General features: G+C 48.1%; 1 protein-coding gene across 3 annotated transcripts in view; it reads right to left on the bottom strand.

Annotated features, from left to right (window-relative positions):
- Positions 1–18,859, bottom strand: part of ASTN1 (astrotactin 1) — a 317,783-nt gene that overhangs the window by 169,209 nt on the left and 129,715 nt on the right. For all 3 annotated transcript variants that reach the window (XM_082702614.1, XM_082702612.1, XM_082702613.1), the window contains exons 3-5: positions 4,040–4,433; positions 2,281–2,427; positions 1,124–1,231 (exon numbers count right to left, since the gene is read on the bottom strand). In XM_082702614.1, the coding sequence (XP_082558740.1) occupies positions 1,124–1,231; positions 2,281–2,427; positions 4,040–4,433 (649 nt within the window). The remainder of the gene's footprint in view (positions 1–1,123; positions 1,232–2,280; positions 2,428–4,039; positions 4,434–18,859) is intronic.

The following is an 18,859-nucleotide window of genomic DNA, read 5'->3' as shown; positions in this document are numbered from 1 at the left end:
AATGCCCTCAGTGTGGAAGGAACCCGAGTAGAGGTAGGAGAGAGCCAAAATGTAAATGTCTTTGGGTGGGGTGTGGGGCATTGGTTGATGATGGGCTGGGGAAAATGCCATTGGGTATAACACAAGGGGAGGCCGCTCAAACATCTTCCACTCTATCTCAGTGGGTCCCTGTCTGAAATTCCTTAAGATGGAGTGTCGCACAAGCCTGAAGCCGCACTGCAGAGAGATCTGGGAGCAATGACAATGATGGCTGCACAGAGCTCTGCCAGTCACCCAAAGAGCCCATTTTAATATAATTTAATGCTGGTCGGAGCCCAGTGTGTGAGGAATTGTTAACACGCTTTGTATATGAGGAATCAGACTCAGAGAAGCTGTTGTTCTCCTCCGATATCACACAGCAAGTAAACAGAGAAGCCTGTTGAACCCAGACTTCCCTCAGTGACAACAGCGCTTCCAGCAAGGCCACGGGCAGTGGCACCTCATTGTCACAGCCACACGTGACACAGGAGCAGGGGCCCACTGAGCATCTGTGTGGAAGGATGGCACTAACAGGGCTGAGAAGAGTGTGTGAGCTCCCCGGGACCCTGCCGGGAGAAAGGAGGGCACTCGGAGGCTTGGGGGTCCTGTGATTCCACCGGGGAGGGGACGAAAGGCCAAATACGGTTACAGACGGATCACAGATCATTCCTCGGCGACCCTGCCCCCCAACCGCTGCCTCCCCAATCCCATGGTCCGTGTGGCCAGGTAAGCAAGAGGACATATACCGTCCACATTTTCACATACAACACACTTTATCAACTTTATTTCCTGTGTCTAAACAGCAAAATATGACTCCTGAGGCTTCCAGAAGGAATTGAGAGTCTTCTGACCAAGAAATAGCCTTTCAAACAACTTGAAAACTTGTTTGAGAGTGCCATTATCTGGGAGAGATGATTCTCAGAAATTTTCCACTCTAGGCTCTTCTTTCTTCCTTAGGAGGAAACACCAGCTGTGGTCCAAGGGATGCTTCCTGCAGAAACTGGCTTCGGTCCACACAGCCCCCAGCCCGACCCAGCCCCTCTGCAACTCCTCGGCTCCCCTGCCCGGAGCCCCGCCACCCGCTGTGCCCCTCCAACCTTCCCACCTCGGCTGCGCCTCCGGCTCCGCGAGGGGTCGGTGTAGAAGGTCAACTGGGGGTCGTTTTCTGTCTCAGTGCCAGAATCCCCTTCAGGGCTCAGGAAGGCAGAACCAGCTGTAATGAAAAGAAGCACAGCACAGTTGACATCTTCAATGTTTCCTTCGTGACACCAAATCACTGGGCAAGTTCAGGAGAAAAGTCGATAAAGACAAGAGCAGGTTGACCGGCTGTTTGGGAGGAGGAGGCACGGACCCTGGAGCTTTTGGATACACAGACTGATTGAAGAAGTGGACCTTCTCACGCCAGTGGTCACCGACGCCCACCCCCAGCAGCCCGGGCTCACCCCCACCCCGAGATGGGCCCCTCCCAGCAGCACTGCCCGAGAGGACCTTCGAGGATGGTGGGTGGGAAGGAATGGAAGGGAAACCTCCCTTCTCCAAAGTTCGGATGTTATTTTTGCTTTTCTCTGGTCCTAGAATTAATATACATTCAGTGGAGAAAAGAGGGAAAAAATAATAAAGAGAATGCACAGAAACATGCACAGGGAACAACCCCGATGCCCTCTAAAGCCTGTCAATCAGAGAAAAACTCCGTTCACACTTGACGTATATGCTTTCTGTCTTTTTCTGACATAGAAGTAGATAAAGGCTTTTTAATCTCCCCTTACAAATGGCATTTTGCTGTACCTTCCATTTTATAGTCTTGGGGTTTTTTTTCCCCATTTAATAAATGGGTGCGCAACTTTCCATATGAACAAGTATGGATCTATCTTATCATCCCAAATGACCGCATGAGAAGCAGCTGGACAACAGACAGATGTGCAGGTAGTTAACCGATTCCCTATTGATGGACACTTAAGCTATTTCCAATTTTTCGCTCTTTTAAACAATGTTGTGATGAACAGCCTTTTACACACAGCTCTGCGCACTCGTCCAATTATTTCCTAAGGATAAATGCCTTGTTTATGAAATTACTTGGTAAGAAGGTTTGTGCATTGAAGTTTTTTTAGCTAAGTAACACCCAACAGGCTTCCAGAAAGACTGGGCCCAAACACACACCCTATAGCCATGCCTGAGAGTTGGGGGTCCAACCTATGAGTGGTCCTGCCTCTACCGATGTTAAGGAATCCGCCACCTGAAAGCCCAGCCATCAGAAGCAGATACCTCTCGCCTTGTTGTTGATGCGCTTTCGCTGGCTGCTGGAGGTGTGCGAGAGCAGAGTGGCTTGCTGGTGGTTGGAGTCCACGGGGCTGGTGGCAATGATGTTATCCTTGTACTTGTTCATCAGCGACAGCTTGGCATTGTCGCTTCCTGCAGAAGGAGAAGTCAAGGCAAATGCTTTCAGAGAAAAGGCTAGAAGAAAGTGGAGCATGGAAAGCTGCCTGAGTTTCACAGAACTGAAATAAGGAAACTTTAAAGTGAGAGATTGGCAGAGAGTAAACACACCTCTGATTTCTGCAGGGTGAGAGATGACAACCGAAAACCCTAGTCCACTGATTCTGAATTGATTCGGGTCACCGCATGTGGCCCGCTGGCAAGAGACAGACAACAGATTCCTTTCTCTGGGGTGGCAAAGAGTTTTAAAAAGAAGCTGAATTTGAGTGCATTCAAGCAGAAAATGCCCTCTCCTCTTCCATTCCAGTTCACACCGTTCCCTGCAGTCTGACACCACTACTATTCGTATTTGCAGTACTGGCTGCACCCCGAATTCCTTAGAGTTTGGAACCCCATGAGCATCACATGGGCTTTGCACCACACCAGGTGCCATGGGGAATATAGGCATTGACCACAGATCTCTTATCCTCAAGGACTTCCCAGACTTTAAATCTCATTAAGAAGTGGCTATTCATATAGGATCTCTCCTAGTTACAAAGCAGAATGGAGACATCTTTTTTTTTTTTTTTTTTAAGATTTATCTATTTACTTGAGTTGTTTGGAAGGGGCAGAGGGAAAGAATCTTCAAGCAGACTCCCTGCTGAGCATGAAGCCAGATACGGGGCTTGATCTTACGACCCATGAAATCACGACCTGAGTTGAAACTGAGACTCAGATGTTCAACCGATGGGACCGCCCAAGTGCCCCATAATGGAGACTGCCGTGATGTGCTTTCCCTCTTTTCAAGCCCCACTGAAAGTCTATATATCTTCAGCAATATTTCATATGAAAAATGTCTTCTTTAAAGATAATGGAGCAGTTTTTGAGGGATCACTGTCTTGGGGTTTTCTTTTTGAGGAGTTGTTTATTTACGGAAATTTCAGAGAAAGAGACAGGAGGGCCACTGTAGAAGAAAATTACAGTGATTCCCTCTCTGCCTTTTGTTGACCCCGTTTGGCTCAGCCCGATCGGGTCCAAGTCTTTTCCACCAAGCATCTTTATAGAAACACAAGGCATGTAGGCTCGGACAGCCTGACTGCATTCCTCATCTTTGAAGAAGTATGACCGTTGTGAGGACCACAGAGGCATGGGCTAGACAACCCAACTAGCCACTCCCAGCCCAGACCAAGGTCTTCAGAGTCATAGAAAAGAACAGCACCTCTGCCCCTTCCACGCCAGTGTATAAATAAATCACCTAAGCAAACATGCGACTTGCAAAAATGCCCTACACACACGATCTCTCTCGCTAGCTTCTTATTTCCCTGGGGCCTGCTCTATTATCTATGGAAAAGGCTCTATCTGACCCCCTCTTCCATTGGATATAAAGGCATCTCTGCTTCCAGTGGAGAGGGATTCAGTGTATACTGGTTCTTCTGACTTCCCACATTGGAACACAGCTCCCCTGGTCTCAGGAAAGCGTGTACCCTTCTGGCCCACCTGGGAAAGGGCACAGGTGCATGGCATCATGCAGGACAACTGGCCCCCAGGGTAGAGAAGCTGGTTCCGTCCTCTCTCCCTAGTTCCCCAAGAGGAGGAGCGACTTGCCCACCTGGTGTGAGGTCCATCCCCGCCTTCTCGTTGCAGCCCTGCAGGGAGTCCAGGGTGCGGGTGACCTGGCTGGCAAAGTCCTCCCCTCCGTTCATACACTCCCTCTGCAGGTGGTGGCGCAGGTCCGTGATGTCGTACTCATAGCCGTCCAGAATGGGGGTCTCCCGGATGCTCAGGGTGCCGCTGGAGTTGTGGCCCTGCACGCGGGCATTGCGCAGACTCTCCCGTCCGTGCCCGCCGATCAGCACAGAGGGGATGTAGTGAATCTCATTGGCCGCCTCGGCGCTGGCACTCTTCTGGGGCTGAGGCACCCGGCGGCGCTTGCACCAACGTCGGCGAGTGTACAAGATCATCACCAGGCACAAGATGGACAGCAGCAGAGCAATCATGCCACCCTGGGGAGAAAGGACAGTAGCCGTGGGAAGATGGGTGAGCTCGTCCCACCAAGAGGCATTGCCCCTGCCCCTCCCCCGACCACCTCACTCATTAACCCATTCACCCCAGTGCGGGATGGACTTAGACCAAGCATCACTCAGCAGCAAAGGGCCAGTCCATGGTGATGGGTGTTGAAGGAAAATGGAGGAAAGGTGGAACTGGGGTGGACAGTGACTCACTTAAGTGATCCAGGGTTGCTTCGTGCCTTAGCAAACAATGTGAAAGAGAGGGGTGTGTGTGTGTGTGTGTGTGTGTGTGTGGTTTAAGTTGTAGAAAAAGGGGAAAAGGGTTACGTCAATGATCAGTATAATCTCTGTATAATTGAGAAGGTGTCACTTAGCCTGGGGAGGCAGTGGTAAGGACTACGTTAGGGAATGGTGCACAGCGCCTAACAGACTGTGTCCCATGGAATCAGGGATGGCCTCACCCTGGACTTAAATGTCACCATAGGAGTATGGGAAGACCATCACCAATCCAAAGAGACCCAATGTCTGTTAGGGATTTACAGGCAAGTGTGCAGTGGGCCCTCGACATCTGAACATGACTGTTTAGATCACTATGGCTTTAGGGAACAGCTTATTCCCACTTGCACAGTCCTGGGTGATCGATCTCCCATTCATGCTTGAGCGAGGGATTGAGACCCATGTCCTGGAGTCAGGCTGGCAGAGAGTTTCCTTCTGAACCTACTGCTCCTCCCAGGGCATCCCCTGAAGCCACTCCTTAAACACCAGGACTCCAATTGGTGGTCTAACAGAGGCCAGGATGCCATGCTTGGTGACACTGAGCATGTCACTTTGACATCTAGGGGTACTTGGTGGGGGGGGCTCTGCACACCCGTTGCTCCCCAGTGCACCAAGGGCATAAACCTTCCAGTGCGTGGTCTGTATTCACTTCCTTTATTTTGGTCACTTTTCCTCCAAACCTGTTTCATTAGGTGGGGCTGTGCCAAATAGATCTGCTCTCGACTTGGGCTTCAGTCATTGCCACCCCATTCCCCAGGCTAGAGATAAAAACCTCCTATGAATTCCCAGGGGTCCCCGCCCAAGGCTGGGTCAAGATTATCCCCTCAAACTCATGAACAGGGGCTTTCTCTGGTCTTGTGAGAATTACATCTTGAATTTATAAAGTGCCTCTCCCAATAAATTTTCCCATTTACCATCCCTCCCTCACCAGCACCATGAGCGAAGCAGTGTGTGCGCGTGTGTGTACCTGCACGTGTGCATACACACACACACACACACACACACACACACACACACATTGTTGCTTTCAGACAGGCACACAGCAGCTGAGACAAGAAGCAACAGAGTCAGTTGCCAAGTGACAGATCATGTCAGGCGGATTTTCAGGGACTTACACTGGCCTCCAGGTATTTCAGATTTTTCCTTTATCTGTGGGACTGTTTCTCCTGGTGAAACCTCTCATGCAAGTAGACAGAGACCGTAAGTATGAAGCTGCCCCAGTTGCAGTGTGGGTGGGAGAGCGGGGACAAGTATTCCAGGTCACGGCCGACTGTCACCTCCCTGCAACCCACTGTCCCTCCAGGCACCCCTGTAGACCCCTGCCCCAGTGTTGCAGCCGAGCCCCCGAGCCTGAGCCCCGGACCCGCATGCCGAGAGCCCGTGCTTGAGTCCAACCCACTTGTTTCTCTGCAATCCCTTTATCTCCGAGTCAGACCCGCCATCCTTTCCTTCACCCCAAATTGAAATTGCAACAATAGGCAATTAAGCCACACAGAAAGAATAACTTCCCGAGTGAGAGAAGTTGTCAGACATTGAATTAGGCTAGTGAAAGCGAGAGGTAATTTTATTCCCTAAAGAGCTCTAAGAGCAGTATAAACATCAGTCTCCAAGGAATGGCTGAAACACCATCCTTTGGCATGCACAGAGGGGTTCGGGGAGCCCCTCTGTGCTTCCCCACAAGGTCCCCCTCAGAGGATCACAACAGGGTGATGATTGGAGGTGGGCGGCAGGCTGATTCCCATATTTTGCAGGAAGACAGCAAAAACAACTGTCTGGTTTGGGGCTGTTAATATGTATCAGACACGTGTTCTAAATGCTCCAGGCTTTTACTGCCCAGAGGTAGGGTCAACTACTTGTTTAGGTTAAGTAACTTGTTCAAGGGCACAGAGCAAATACACAGTAGTTCCGGAATTCCGGAATGGGAACACAACGCTTCTCGTGGCTGAGCTTCCGTGTCTAACCGGGGCTGCAGCGACCCCGCACACCCCCCCACCCCGTGAGCGGGGTGTCCCACAGATCGTCAGTGGGTGTGGTGCGGGGAGGGCGGACGAGCCCACTCACATCTAGCCTCACTTCTCAAAGGGCACATCTAGCAGACGGTTGGTCTGAAGAGGCACCGTCATAAACAAACGCCCTCTCGCCCAGCACCCACCAAGGGTCCAAACCCAAGACTGGCTGGCAGTGGAAGGACAACCCTCGCGTTTCAAGGTCTCCCTGCTCAAAGAAGACAACGTGCACCACACATCATTACATGCCTGAAGGATGCCATTAGATCCCAATTTAGTTAAATTTCCACAAAGAAATTTGTTTTCTCTTTCAGCTGTGAGACCCGTTGAAATTCTCAGGGTTTAGCTCCTCCTCTTCTGATGAAGAAACGACGGCCCAGAGAAACCACAGAAGCAGGTAGTGCAAAGGGGTTCCAGCCTGCCCCTCCTTGTGGCACTGCTCTCTTAGGTACTTCTAAACTTCCCTTCACCCCGTGTGGCCCTAGACATTCCATTAGGAATATTTTAGATCTATTACTTTTTAAATATTTTATTTATTTATTTTTAAATCAGACAGAGTGTGAGCATAAGCAGAGGGAGTGGCAGGCCGAGGGAGAAGCACATGGCAGGCAGGCAGAGTAGCAGGCTCCCTGCTGAGCAAGGAGTGCAATGTGGGACTCGATCCCAGGACCCTGGGATCATGATCTGAGCAGAAGGCAGCCGCTTAATTGGCTGAGCCACCCAGGCGCCCCTATATCTATTTATTTTTAAATAGCAACTTATAGGGAGCTAGAACTCCAGTGTTCGATTGGCTAAGCCAGTGTATTTAGCAGCAATAACCTCGCTTTATTGAAACGTTTCCCCTGCTTAGACTCAGTGATTCCCAACAACCTTGGGTCTTTCTTAATCGGTTACTGGTAATGAGCTCCAGCCCCCACAGGAAGCTCAACACAGACACAGCAAAGAGGAGGAGCTCTTTAGGCATTCGAGCTGCGGTACGGGTTCTCCGCTTCTATAACCCAGAGCGGTGGCAGGTGTCACAACACTCAGCAATGATTTACTGAGGATTATTATGTAAATGATCACATATATGTTATATGATACTAACATGGAATATGATTTCATCACATTTTGTAATAATAGTAATCTGTAAAATCACTATATAGAAATCCCTGCGAACTGCTTGTCTGCTCTGTCCAGTGAGAGGGTCTTGGGTAGGAAGGAGTAGGGAGAAACCCTCTGCTACCCTAGGAGAACGCATACACGCAGCCACCTTGACAACTTTACTCGGACAGCGAGGACGTGGAAATCTAGTGCTCATGTTCAATTGCTTTTCCATCCCTGTGATAAACCATGGTTCTTTGATCTTGCTTGATTTCTAACCACTCTACTTCCGCAGAGAATTTTATGCAGCTTCCATTTAAGTCAGAGAGGATCTACTGTTTTTCTGGCAAATGATCTCATGGAACAAGATGGTGGCAGTTGAAATGGAAAGAGCTACGCCAAGGAGCTTCCTGATAACCAAGTCAAAAAGGGAAAGGTAAGCTGCACACATCTTGCTTAGTCTGATGGGATAAAGTTGGGTGGGAGGAACAAACAACCTCCAGGCCTTCCAGTCCAGCTAGACTTGCAGATGGGGTAGTGCAGGAACACACGGACAAGCATGGCTGCTACAGGGGGGCCTTACAGAAAGCAAGCAGGAGTTCATGCAGGTGCTCCTGGTTTTTGCAGTTCTGTTCTACCTGAGCGGTGCTGAGAAGGTGATCTTCATTTATGTGTGTTAGCTTCAACTTTTGTGGCATTCAAAACAACAACAAAAAATTCTATGGCATTCAAAGTAAAATCATTAGGATATATGTGGACCCAATGGCAAGTAACAAGTCACAAACTTAGAATATTCAAAAACAAATAACAATTACTGCAGGGTATGGAATTGTTTTGTTCTTTATTCATCTTTTTCATGAGTTTTCTGATTATTCTATTGATTTTCCTCAAAACTGTTAACATTTAATAACCAGAAGCACGTTTGGGGTATATGAGACCTCCACATCCATAAACAAGTTGCATGCAAAAAAAAAGTGGCATTTAAAAATATTTTTTTCTTTAAAAATCAATAAATCATTTCTACTGGCCCTTAATAGAGATAAAAAAAATGAAATCAGCTTTTATTTTATTATGAAACTGACATTTTCGGCACTTACCTGAGAGAACAGTATGAGTTTTGTCAGATCATTTGCAGATTTTGAGATCTTTGTGTAACAATATTTTATATAACAGTGATGGTGATTGCCCAGGGACAGAAAGTTCTAAGCAGATCTCCCTTTTATGCTCATCCCAACCATGCATGGTAACCACAGACTGGCTCATTATCAGACCTATGTATTTGTCCTGGGTCTAGGTCACACCTCCCTCCCTGAGCCAACTCCTTCTTGTCCTTCTAAGTCAGTTCAGTGACATAATCTCAGCCAATTCTTCCCTAGTTTCACTGACCTACTCACAGAATCCTCCCATCACTCTGACCACAACTAATTATCCATCTCGTCTACTGGATAACAGACTTCATGAAAGCAGGAGCCACTAAGCTCCAGGGCCAAGCATGGGGCATGGCATAAAGGGGTTTAGTAATTATAGAAGGAAGGGGGGGAGGGGGGGAGGAGAGGTCAACCGTGAATGTATTTCATTTTTTTTTTTAAGATTTTATTTATTTATTTGACAGGTAGAGATCACAAGTTGGCAGAGAGGCAGGCAGAGAGAGAGAGAGAGAGAGGAGGAAGCAGGCTCCCTGCTAAGCAGAGAGCCCGATGCGGGGCTCGATCCCAGGACCCCGAGACCACAACCCGAGCCGAAGGCAGAGGCTCAACCCACTGAGCCGCCCAGGTGCCCCTGAATGTATTTCAATACAGACATCTTCTTTGCGCTTGCCAGCAAAGCTTATTCAAGTCAGTTGCTTACATAACTCATTCATTCAATTCATTACTCAATCGTTCAAGAATATACTCACTTGGAGAAGGCATGTTTCTAGCGATCGCTGTGATGGAGATACTGTAGTGAATCATACAGGAATGGTCCCTGATCTCGTGGACTTTACATTCAAGTTTGAGGAAATAATTTGTGTAATTTGGTTTTTAAAGGTAAATGCAGCCACAAAAGGAAGATGAAAACAGATCACAAGGGCTGGAAATGTCATCACCCCCATAACAGAGGAACTGTGGTCACTAAAGTTACCTTGGACTGGAGAAAGGACTCCAGGGAATTCCTTCGGGGCTGGTGCAATCCTTCCCTCATCCCCGATCCATATCGTATGATCAGTAAATCCCAGAATAAAGAATCTCACTCTAACAAATGTCACCAGAGTGTAGGGAGTCACCTGGGTTTTGTGAACCCTTGGCAGAGAGACGGATAAGCTGAGATTATGTTTCCAGCTACCATCTGTCAAGGGACTGTAGCCAATCAATCAGTTCACATTTCAAAGCTTCATTTCACCCTAGGAGTAACCAGAAGACTGAGTCTGAGACATAATTAATTATCCCTCAAGGCAACTGGACACACTGAATTCAAATTATAATCCTCAAGGAATTAAATGGTGGTTAGAAAATAAGAATGAAATAAGGCAAGTTTGGTGGTGCATGTCTCCTACGTTCACCCAGTAACAATACCTGAGGGTCTGGGGCAAAGTCCCTCTCTCGTAGATGACAGTGATCACTTATATCTATCTCTGGCTTTCAAAGGAGACAGACCAAGAGGAGAAAAACTATGTAAGTCCACATGGCATCGCTGATCATGCTCTAATCTAGATCCAAATGTTCCAGGGGCAGAAAACGGGTGAGGTATATAGATGACTTTTCAAGGACTCCTCTGACCCTGTGTTTCAGAGCCCAGTGGAAACCTAGACCTAAGTTACGAAGAGCATAGAGGCTACCAACAAAACAGCAGGGCTAGCCAGCAAAAGGACCCCATGCAAGTTGCCCAACATTTTTTTTTTAAGATTTTTATTTATTTATTTGAAAGAGTGCACATGCATGCACGCGAGTGGGGGGAGGGGCAGAGGGAGAAGCAGACTCCCTGCTGAGCAGGGATCTATCCTGGGACTTTAGGATCATGACCTGAGCCGAAGGCAGCCGCCTAACCGACTGAGACACCCAAGCATCCCTCAAGTTGCCTAACTTCTTCGAACCTTCCCCAGGCTTTCATTTGGCAAATGAAATGATTGAAAGAAATGAATCGACTCTTCCAACTTGACAATTTTCTGATTGTTCATATGATCCCTGACAAACTGGAACTGGCTCTCAGAGGTAAACTACTTGTGGAGAAAATGCCTGTGAGCCCTTCCGGAGCTGTAAAGCTGGTGACTACAGACCAAGGAAGTAGGAGCTGATCCTTCGAAGATGAGCTATCAATGCCAGCTAGCCAATGGCGTCCCTGAGAGGGGGGCTCCAAAGCCACAATCAGGCCTTTAAAATGAGGTGATGTCATCAAAATTGTAGTAACATGTTCTTGACCTTGAGGATCCCCTTCCTGCCAGAAGGAGTCACCGAAACTAGAAGAGAAGGCCCCTTGGTTTGCTCTTCTGGCAGATTGGCTTTCTGTGGTGGTCAGTGAATAGAAATCCATTATCCCCTGCCCATCTCCTTCCCAAATGGAAGACAAGAGAAACATGTGAAGCATATTAAGTAGCGAGTTCAATTTATAAATTATTAGGAACATTACCTCCCCTTGGGGGTTTTCTGAAGTCTTTAATCGTGTGGAAATGCTTTCCAGTTGCCACAGGCCACCACGTTAATTAAGAGGCCTCAATATGTCCTCTGGGGCTTCTGACATGAATTGCACATCCCACTGGCAGGGGACAGGCCTGCCCTCCCTTGTCAGCCTCTTGCCGGGGCGATGATAATATGTTAGCCTGCTGCCGTGAGATGCATCAGGACCCCTTCCCCAAGTTTCCAGGTGCAAGTACCCAAAGTTCAGGGAAGAAATACGTGAACTTCTCTCATTAAAATGCCATTTGGGGTGTTGGGGTAAAGACAGCCTTCCATAAGCAAGAGACAAACTCTAAGACTAAGAGTCTTCCAGGTTAGGCAGGCTCGTATCTGAAGGCCCTTTCCACCTGAAGATGCTATGAACAAAGTTCTTCTCAGGAGGAGATGCACCTTTATAGCTTTTTATTTTTTGTTTTTTTTCTCCCAGGTCTATATGTTTTAATTCTATTGGGTTTGGTCACCATCTTTCTTCTTTAATCTGGGAAGTTTGTCTTCAGTTTCTTTAGGAACCTTCAGGAGTTTCCTTAAAGAGAGCCTGAAGCTCTGCAGGGAAGGAGGCTGGAGGCTAGCATGCTGGAGTTGGCCCGGGCTATTTCAAGTTGTCCTCTTTCAGGTTCTTTTTATAGAGCTGCCTTTTTGGTTCTTGGGAGTTTTTCTTGCCTCAGAACCTTGACTTTGCTGTCCCAAAACGAAAGAAAGAGTGCATTTGTTCATAAGAAGCTCAGAGCTCTGTGATGCTCAGCGGCTTCAGCAGGGCCCATTGTTTGCCTTAATGCCAATGCCAAGGCCAGTGCCATTGTGGGAGGCGTGGGGACAGAAGCAGCTTGCTATAGGTGGGGTGTTCCCGGTCCTAGGCTACCTCATGGATCCCCTAATTCCAAAGACTTGCCTAGATCTCTGCAGAGTGGGACAGCTGGGAGGAATCAGGATACAGGGCAAAGAATCAGTGTTACGGTAAGAGGCTGGCCCCACATGTAACCTGTGCGTGTGGGTGTGTGCGTGCCCAAATGTGTGTACTGAGCCCACAGGCAGGCTGGGAGATAAAAGGGTCCACAGAGAAGCAAAAGCACTCCAGGTCTCTGTCTCAGCAACCCATGGGCAGAGCCGCGTGAGACAGGCTCCCTCCATGGGCTATGTGCACCAGCCCATCAAAGCTTCACAAGCCAAGCATGAAGCCAATAAATAAATATCTCCAGCTGGATAATGCTCAATGCTTATTCTTGGCCACGTTCCTTTCCTCCTTTCCTCTTTGTTTTTATGCAGTAGGTGATCTTGATGAAATAAAATAATAACAATAATCTGCTCCATTAGGACCAAACATTAAGGGAATTATTGAACAAGTAACAGAAGAGGCAGCTGGCACAGTATATGCTAATGACCATGAGACTTTAACCCTCTTTCTCTCTGAAAATAATGGAGTTGTTAAACCCCTCTTCCTCCCATTTCCCCAAAGTCAGGCAGCCCAGCCCAAGGGGAGGTGAGAGGTCTCGAAGATCTAATAGCTCTGTGGGCAGCAGCTGGGGCTAAACAAATGAAAATATTAAACACCAGTCACTGTGGGGACTGCAATGACCTGTCAGGACTCCGGTGACTTCAGATGGGAAAAACGTGGGGGACAGAAGGGTGAGAGAATCGAGATGTCAAGATTTCCCTGAATTTGGTATATGTCACTTTCTGAACCAGTGGCGCTTCAAAAGGTTTCTTTCCTCTCTGCCCCAAACCCCCCCAAATGAGATGGATCTTTAAAGGCTGTGCTATTCAGAGATGCTTGCTAGTCAGGGGACCGGCAGAAGCCCCTTCATGTTGGGAACAGGCCCTGATCGTATTCCTGCCCACACAGAAAGGCACAACTCTATCATAACTGCCACAAGGTCTGGTGTGCCAGAGTCCAGTCAAGTCTGCAGGAGCTGGGCCCAGCTTCCTCCTCACAATGGAATCTCCAATGTGCAGTGGGAGAGATGACAACCCTACCGAGCTGAGGGAGAGTTTTGTAGAGATCTCGAAGGCTACAAAGCACCATGAAAGCATTTCTCAGCTTCTTAGAGCAATCCCATTCCACATGCTTACTCTCCCCCACCTAAATTCCTGCCTTACTTTGTAACTCTGTGGACACACTGCCTTATTCCTACAGTATCAGCGCAACGAAGTAGGAATAATACCCACCATTTGTAAAGTATTTACCATGTGCCAAACACAGCACCCGGTGAATTACATAATTTTGTTTAATCCTACTAGTAAATGTAAGTAGTTGAAATTACTATTTCCATTTTCAATGAGAAACAGGAGATCAGAGGGTAAGTAACTTGCTCGGGTTTATGTGGTGGTTAGTAGGAAGCCAAATCAAGACTCAACCACTGATCTTAATGATGTTCTATGACCTGGTTAAGTAGAAAGGGGCCTGCACTGGGCCTGGGCCCAGGGCCCAATTCCCTAACCTCCATCTTCTCTAAATTAAGCCCTGTATGGCCTTGCACTTACACATGATCCTTAAGAGGATACAAGTAAAGATTCCCAGATGTCTACACTGAGTACTGTCTACACGGTCTGCCCTGGATGCCCTTAATCCTCCTCAGTTAAGCTTGATCCTTGGGTTAACCAAATGCATAATCTCAAGCAATAATTTAATTGTGCCAATGGTGGCCATTTTTCAGGCTGTCATTCTGACACAGGCAGGGAAAATCTATGGAGATATTTGTCCTTGGGTAGAGGTTTTCTAAGCAAAATCAACTGTCTTCAGGGTTGGCAGGTACAGATGCTCGAGCATTTCCTTGAGCACAGTCTACTACACATGCACATAGACTTCCGTGTCTTCGCCATCTGGAAGCCCTTATTCTGGGTGCAGAAACCTAAGAGGAGTGGTGGATGTTTTCCACAAGAGAGCAGCACATGGAGAAAACAGACTGGGAAGGAAATGTAAAACTTGAACACATTCAGGGAAGCTAGGAACTGGTCACAGTTGGGTCACCTGAAAGATGGCTGGCCACAGATTTGGAGAATGCCTACAGATCACGTCTTGCATTAAAACTCCAAGAATGAGGGGCGCCTGGGTAGCTCAGTAGGTTAAGCCTCTGCCTTCGGCTCAGGTCATGATCCCGGGGTCCTGGGATTGAGCCCCGCTCAGGCTCTTTGCTCAGCGGGGAGCCTGCTTCCCTCTCTCTCTCACTCTCTTTCTCTGCCTGCCTCTCTGCCTACTTGTGATCTCTGTCTGTCAAATAAATAAGTAAAATCTTTAAAAATAAAATAAAACAAAACTCCAAGGATGATAACGGTCACTTCCAATGCAAGTCATTCAAAGTTAGTCAAATCCAGGAATTAGCAAAACTGTTATATGCAGCTTTCTGCTCCTAAAGGACCTCTCCCTTGGAGCAGACTTGACCTACGATGCAGAGGAGAACAATGGGCTCCCATAGCCAGTGCTCTTGTAATGCTCCAGCCATGACTCAATCTTGGCATCCAAGGAAGATGCATATTAAAGCTGAAGAACTGTAGCAAAGGGAACATGCGGAGGGATTAAGGAGAGCAGAGACGCTGATGTACAAACACAATTAGCGTGTCCTATGCCAAGATATCTTCCAAACCTCTCGCTCTTGCCAACAAGCTTTGTCTGGTATCAAAGAGGGGAGGGAGGGGGATGACTGACAGTCAGAAGAGTCTCTTCTTGGGCCATGCACTAAGTGCCATGGTTCTTATTCCTTCCTCTTAAAAAATTATTATAATTCAATTATTCCCTGGAACTAATCATGCACAAAATCTGGAGAAGAGGCCTGGTCTGTGAAGGCAATCTCTGGGTGAGACACCGATGTTCTCCGGAGGGCAGCCTTCCTTCAACTACCAGTTCCAGCATCAGTTGCATATTGTCTTTGGCTAATTCCATTTTTGCAGGCAAAGCCATTGTAAAGTCTTCAAATGCTTCCCATGATTAATTAAGAAGAAAAAAAAAAAGTTGCCCTGATCTGCCTCCTCCCTCCCTGGCATCCCATCCCCCTCTCCCAGCTCTGTGTGATGTCTGCTTTGTTCTTCTGGTTTTCCACAGTTTCTCTCTCCTGTCTGGCTTTTGAGGGGGAGGTGATGAGGTTGACTGTGAACTTGAACCTGACACCTGCAACTCGGCTTCCTCACAAGCTGTCCATGGCTGACTTTGTTCCTGGCCAGATGCTAGTCATATCTACCAGGCCCTTGGGCTCACCAGGCAAAGATGAGCCTGAGCAGAAGGAAGCTGGAGGCTGAGACCCAGCCACCGCTGCTCACCCCACACCGCCCCTGGGGAAAGTAACAAAGAGCCCAACTCTGATCCAGTTTTGATTTCCTGATCAGTGGCTGGATCATACGGTGTGAATCCACAGGTCACCCTGATCTAGCCAGAGACTCTCCCATGATACAAAGACAGTCAGGGGTTCTTGCTTCCAAGGCGACTGAAGAGTCAGACATCAACTTTCCAGACAATGCATTATTCTGTACCTGGAGCGGGCATGTGTTGCTGACCCCATGGGGACCATTCCCAGCCAACCAGCAGCATCGTTATGATTTAATTCAGATCACAGTGTTCGTGGGATTTCATTTTCCCACCTTTTAATAGAGATGATTTATTTTTTTCTATTCTTAAGATTCCGTGTTATTATAGGAGAGGTGGGGGAGAGAGAGAAAGGGGGTGGTTGAGAGGAGGCAGGGAGAGAGAGAAGACAGGTGTAGGATAACAGGGCGTGTCCACCCCATCCCTGAACCTTTGCCTCTCAATCCCCCAACATGCCCTCCTCCCTCTCTCTACCTCTGCCTGAGCCCCTCACACCCTTTCAGGGCCCCACCAGAAGCCCCTCTCCTTCCCAAAACCGACTTTGATTTCTCCAATCCTCAGACATGCTCTTTTCTCCCCACTCCTAAAGCATACGTGGGCATTTCTTAACTAATCTTTAATCCCTAATTCTTTTGTGTCCTATCTCACAGCTCGGACTACACTTGAAGACAGGGACCTCGGTTTAAAAACTTAGCATGGCCCCGGCCTCAGCAAACACAGTGCTCTGCTGGATTCATTATAGGGAAGCTGGCTTGGCCAAGTTGATAAAGCACAAAGAGCACGACTTCCACGCTGTTTGTCCACCCAGCCTAAGGCCTCCTTCTGGAAACCCTTCACTCCTCTCTGCGGGCTTCGCTGCCCATCCTGAGATATCCCTCACCTGAGAGCCTCCCAGATAGGAAGCCAGCACCCATGACGATGTTCAGATAGGAGGTCCCCGCTGCAGACCCATCGCCCAGAGGATATTAGCTGAGCTTTTCAGAAAGTGTGAAAGCTTCTACTTATCCAACCTAGTTGATAATAAGCCACTGCGAGGTGCCAGGGGCCTCACGTAAATCTACAGCGATTTTTTTTTTTTTTCTGGAAAAATTAACTGGCCTGTACTTTGGCTCAGACTTTCTTGCTGTACTCCACAGAACTCTTCACGAAGACAGTCTCCTCACCAGAGAGGTTCAAGAAATTGGTCACCACATATTTTTCCTTATTACTGAGCTATAACTGACACGCAACATTGTATTAGTTTCAAGTGTACAACGTAATGATTTTTGTGTATACTAGAAAATGGTCACCACATTAAGTCCACTGATAAAACATCTATTTAGCCCCTAATGATCAGAAGAACCTGTACTATGTGCTTTACAAAGGGCAGGGTGTAAAGAAAGTCCCGTCTCTGGGAAACGAAAGGTTTGGTTTTTGTTGTTGTCAGTATAGACATTATCTGTATTTACGTGGCACATATATTTGCATTTATATTTCTGTTTCTGCAGAATGACTGCAGGTAGGATGGAGAAGTTCTCATTAACCCCATTCTGTAGTGTGGCGAGTCTATCCGGCCTAGCAAGAGGGCCTCACGCTATCGAGACCAGCATTTTCCCACAGTTTTCTCCACCGCCACACCATGACAGATGCAGGTTCTGAAATGGGCACAACCCACAGACGCACCCGGTACCGGCTGTAGCTCCAGCTTCTTCTCTCTCTGCCAAGAAACCAGACCAAACTGCAAGCTGAGCGAGAATGACCTTAGTATAAGGCATTTACAATGCAGACTCCACTCTGATAGAGAAAAGGAAACCAGTTACAAATCTCAGCCCTTTACCATTACTAGTATCAAATTCAGATGCCACACTTTACAACTGATGGGGACATGGCACCGTGGTGGGGAACTGCAGTGGTGTGGATGCATTCGATGCAGAAGACAACAGATGAGGAGCCCTTTGCTCGGCCCAGAGGCAGGGTCTGTCCAGGGAGAAGCCCTCTAAACTCGTAACACTAGAGGGCACCATCCCGGTCCTGAAGCCATGCCTGGAGTAGTCAGGACTGAAGTCCTCACTCTGAAAATATTCCACAGTGATTTTGATCAGTACCAACTAAAAACCAATCTTAAAAGATTGGGTAGACGATGAATGAGAAACAGACAGACAGATGGATAGAGATGGCCCTGGGACTTGGCCAGCTCTGGTGTGTAGTAGGACAGTCTTCCCCAAGTTTCCTGCTCCAGGATTATGTGAACGGAAGAAGGGAGGTGATGGTTTGTGGGGAGGAGGGAGCCCGGCCATCAGAGAGGAGACCTAAATAAAACATCGCCCTAGTGGGCGCCTGGGTGGCTCAGTGGGTTAAAACAATGCCTTTGGCTCAGGTCATGAACCCAGGGTCCTGAGATCGAGCCCCACATTGGGCTCTCTGCTCAGCAGGGAGCCTGCTTCCCTCTCTCTCTCTGCCTCCCTCTCAGCCTACTTGTGAGCTCTGTCTGTCAAATAAATAAAATCTTAAAAAAAAAAAAAAAAAAACAACAACAAAACATCACCCTAAAGGTCTTGCAAGTAAAGGGCAGGTGCACTGACTGACCATGCACTCCTGTCTCCAACAGCGCCACTTACCAGCCTTTCAGCCATTGGACCAGCCCTCTGAGCCTCAGCTTTCTGAGTGTCAGAAAAGCCCTTGCTCAGCCTGCCTCACGCAGATGGCCGTCCACAGACACAGAACACAGCAAGGGAGATCCAGGAAAGATGCCTGAGCTGGGCGGCGTGGCGAGGGCAGAGTGGAAACCAAGGTGTGGTCAGGGACGAGGGCTGCTCATGAAACACTCACCTGGGAAATGGCCCTTCAGGGTGGAGGGAACCGCTCAAGGTGTTTCAACCACAAGATGATACTGTCCAAGCTGCATTTTACCAGAAACAGGCTGGTGGCAGGAAGAGGGACGTTCTCAGAGCACCAAAAGAGAAGCAGCATGAGCAGATGAGAGAAGATGGGGACCTGTCTGCCGGCAGCAGTCAGGGATCGGGGAGGCACACAGGGCTTCCAGTGATGTTTAGGAAAGAAAGCAAGCAGAGGGAGGTTGGTGCTGGACTGAATGAGTAGGGAAAAGAAGGAAAGTGGACCTAGCCTGGGAGACCT

The sequence above is a fragment of the Mustela nivalis genome (genome assembly GCF_964662115.1).
Source record: "Mustela nivalis genome assembly, chromosome: 16".
In the NCBI taxonomy this organism is placed as follows: Eukaryota; Metazoa; Chordata; class Mammalia; order Carnivora; family Mustelidae; genus Mustela; species Mustela nivalis.
This window is presented reverse-complemented; position numbering and strand designations above follow the sequence as displayed.